This window comes from Pseudorca crassidens, chromosome 3, assembly GCF_039906515.1.
Source record: "Pseudorca crassidens isolate mPseCra1 chromosome 3, mPseCra1.hap1, whole genome shotgun sequence".
Classification (NCBI taxonomy): Eukaryota; Metazoa; Chordata; class Mammalia; order Artiodactyla; family Delphinidae; genus Pseudorca; species Pseudorca crassidens.
This window is the reverse complement of record NC_090298.1, coordinates 112,896,989-112,899,057: the sequence shown is the minus strand read 5'-3', so window position 1 is coordinate 112,899,057 and position 2,069 is coordinate 112,896,989. Positions and strand designations below refer to the sequence as shown.

At 57.5% G+C, this 2,069-nt stretch overlaps 1 protein-coding gene across 1 annotated transcript; it reads left to right on the top strand.

Annotated features, from left to right (window-relative positions):
* The first annotated feature begins 226 nt into the window (after window positions 1-226).
* On the top strand, window positions 227-961 carry NEUROG1 (neurogenin 1). Its single transcript, XM_067730107.1, has one exon. The coding sequence runs from the start codon at window positions 227-229 to the stop codon at window positions 959-961; it is 735 nt and encodes a 244-aa protein (XP_067586208.1).
* The last annotated feature ends 1,108 nt before the right edge of the window (window positions 962-2,069 follow it).

The window sequence follows — 2,069 nt, the reverse complement described above, 5'->3', positions numbered from 1 at the left end:
TCACTCGGGAGACCGGCGGGAGCGTGGCCCCTGCAGGCGAGGCGAGGAGTTGAGGCCAAGTTCCCGGTGCGCCCCTGCGCCCTTCCAGCCCTTGGCGCCCGCAGCCGGCACAGAGTAGACCCGGGCCATCCGGAACGTAAGTGCGCCCCGACGGCCCTGCCCTCAGCCCGGGCTCCTGCCCTCTAAGCGCCCTCTTAGCTGTCCATCGGTCCTGCACAACGCCACGATGCCAGCCCCTCTGGAGACCTGCCTCTCGGACCTCGACTGCGCCAGCAGCAGCAGCACCAGCGACCTGTCCGGCTTCCTCACCGACGAGGAGGACTGTGCCAGGCTCCAACAGCCCACGTCCTCCTCGGGGCCGCCCATGACGGCCCGCAAGGGCTCACCCGGGATTCCCGGGGCGTCGGACACTCCTCGTGCGCAGGACGACGAGCAGGAGCGGCGTCGGCGCAGGGGCCGCGCGCGGGTGCGCTCTGAGGCGCTGCTGCACTCGCTGCGCAGGAGCCGACGCGTCAAGGCCAACGACCGCGAGCGCAACCGCATGCACAACTTGAACGCGGCGCTGGACGCGCTGCGCAGCGTGCTGCCCTCCTTCCCCGACGACACCAAGCTCACCAAGATCGAGACGCTGCGCTTCGCCTACAACTACATCTGGGCTTTGGCCGAGACTTTGCGCCTGGCCGACCAGGGGCTGCCCGGGGGAGGTGCCCGAGAGCGCCTCCTGCCGCCGCAGTGTGCCCCCTGCCTCCCCGGGCCCCCGAGCCCCGCCAGCGACGCGGAGTCCTGGGGCTCCGGGGCCGCCGCCTCCCCCTGCGCCGCTGCCGCCTCGCCACTCTCTGATCCCAGTAGCCCCGCCGCCTCCGAAGACTTCACCTATGGCCCTGGCGACCCCCTTTTTTCCTTCCCGGGCCTGCCCAAAGACTTGCTCCACACGACGCCCTGTTTCATCCCTTACCACTAGGGCCCCTTTTGAATACCGTTACCGTCCCCCTCCCCCAGGCGACGGACAGTAGGTGGGGGCCCAGTTGTGGCCTTGGGACCCCAGGTCCAGGCAGAGGAAGAAACGGGAGCTTTCAAGGGGCAGGGGATACCTGAGCCGCTTGTTAGGTCGCTGCACCCTCGCAGTGGCTGCCCCTTAGTCTGTTTCTCCAGCCCTCAGCCCCGGGCCCCTCCTGCCCGCCCCTAGACGGCCTTTCCTTTTGCACTTTCTGAACACCACAAAACCTCCTTTGTGGCTGGCTCAGAGCTGACCCCAGCCACCACTTCAGTGTGATTTAGAAAAGGGACAGATCAGTCCCTGAAGACGAGGTGAAAAGTCAATTTTACAATTTGTAGAACTCTAATGAAGAAAAACGAGCATGAAAATTCGGTTTGAGCCGGCTGACAATACAATGAAAAGGCTTAAAAAGGAGAGACAAGGAGTGGGCTTCATGCATTATGGATCCTGACCCCCACCACTGCAGGCTTGCTCTAGGAAGAACCCGAGACTCTTGCGTAGCTATTCAGGCACTGGGCTGGAGAGTACTTTAATTTATTCAAGATGCTTCATTCATATGAAAATGTATTTTTGTACATAAAGAGTTTATTCTATTATTATGAGCTATCAAAGTTTACATTTTTGTACTGCAGATATTTCGTGTAAATAAAAAATAAATAAAAAAGAAAATAAGTCACCAAGTGTCTTGCCTGATGTTGGTGTCTCTGGGATTTTTCTTCCCTTCCATTCGCTGTTCAACCACTAAAGTGAAACAGTATCCCCACCCACCTTCAAAACTCCAGTCCTATCTCAAAACAATTAAAAATAAAATGCACCTGATTTCCACCAAGATATGGATACAGAGAGACTAGGGCATTTGAGACCCATCATTTCCTTTCACTTTGTAAACACAAGAGAGATCTTTCAGCTCCCCATAAGCCAATTAAGACTTTTTAGTGGGGAATTAGCCCCGATCTGCAGCTACCTGTAGAGGTAGGGGCGGTGGGAGAGTCTTTCTTTTGAGGAACTCCACATCAGCTGGCTCTGTGTTTCAAAGAGAGGGGATTAAAAAGATCAATACAGTATGACCACT

Excerpts from the sequence above, each read along its gene's own strand:
- NEUROG1 (XM_067730107.1), top strand. The coding sequence starts at position 227 with ATGCCAGCCCCTCTGGAGACCTGCCTCTCGGACCTCGACTGCGCCAGC.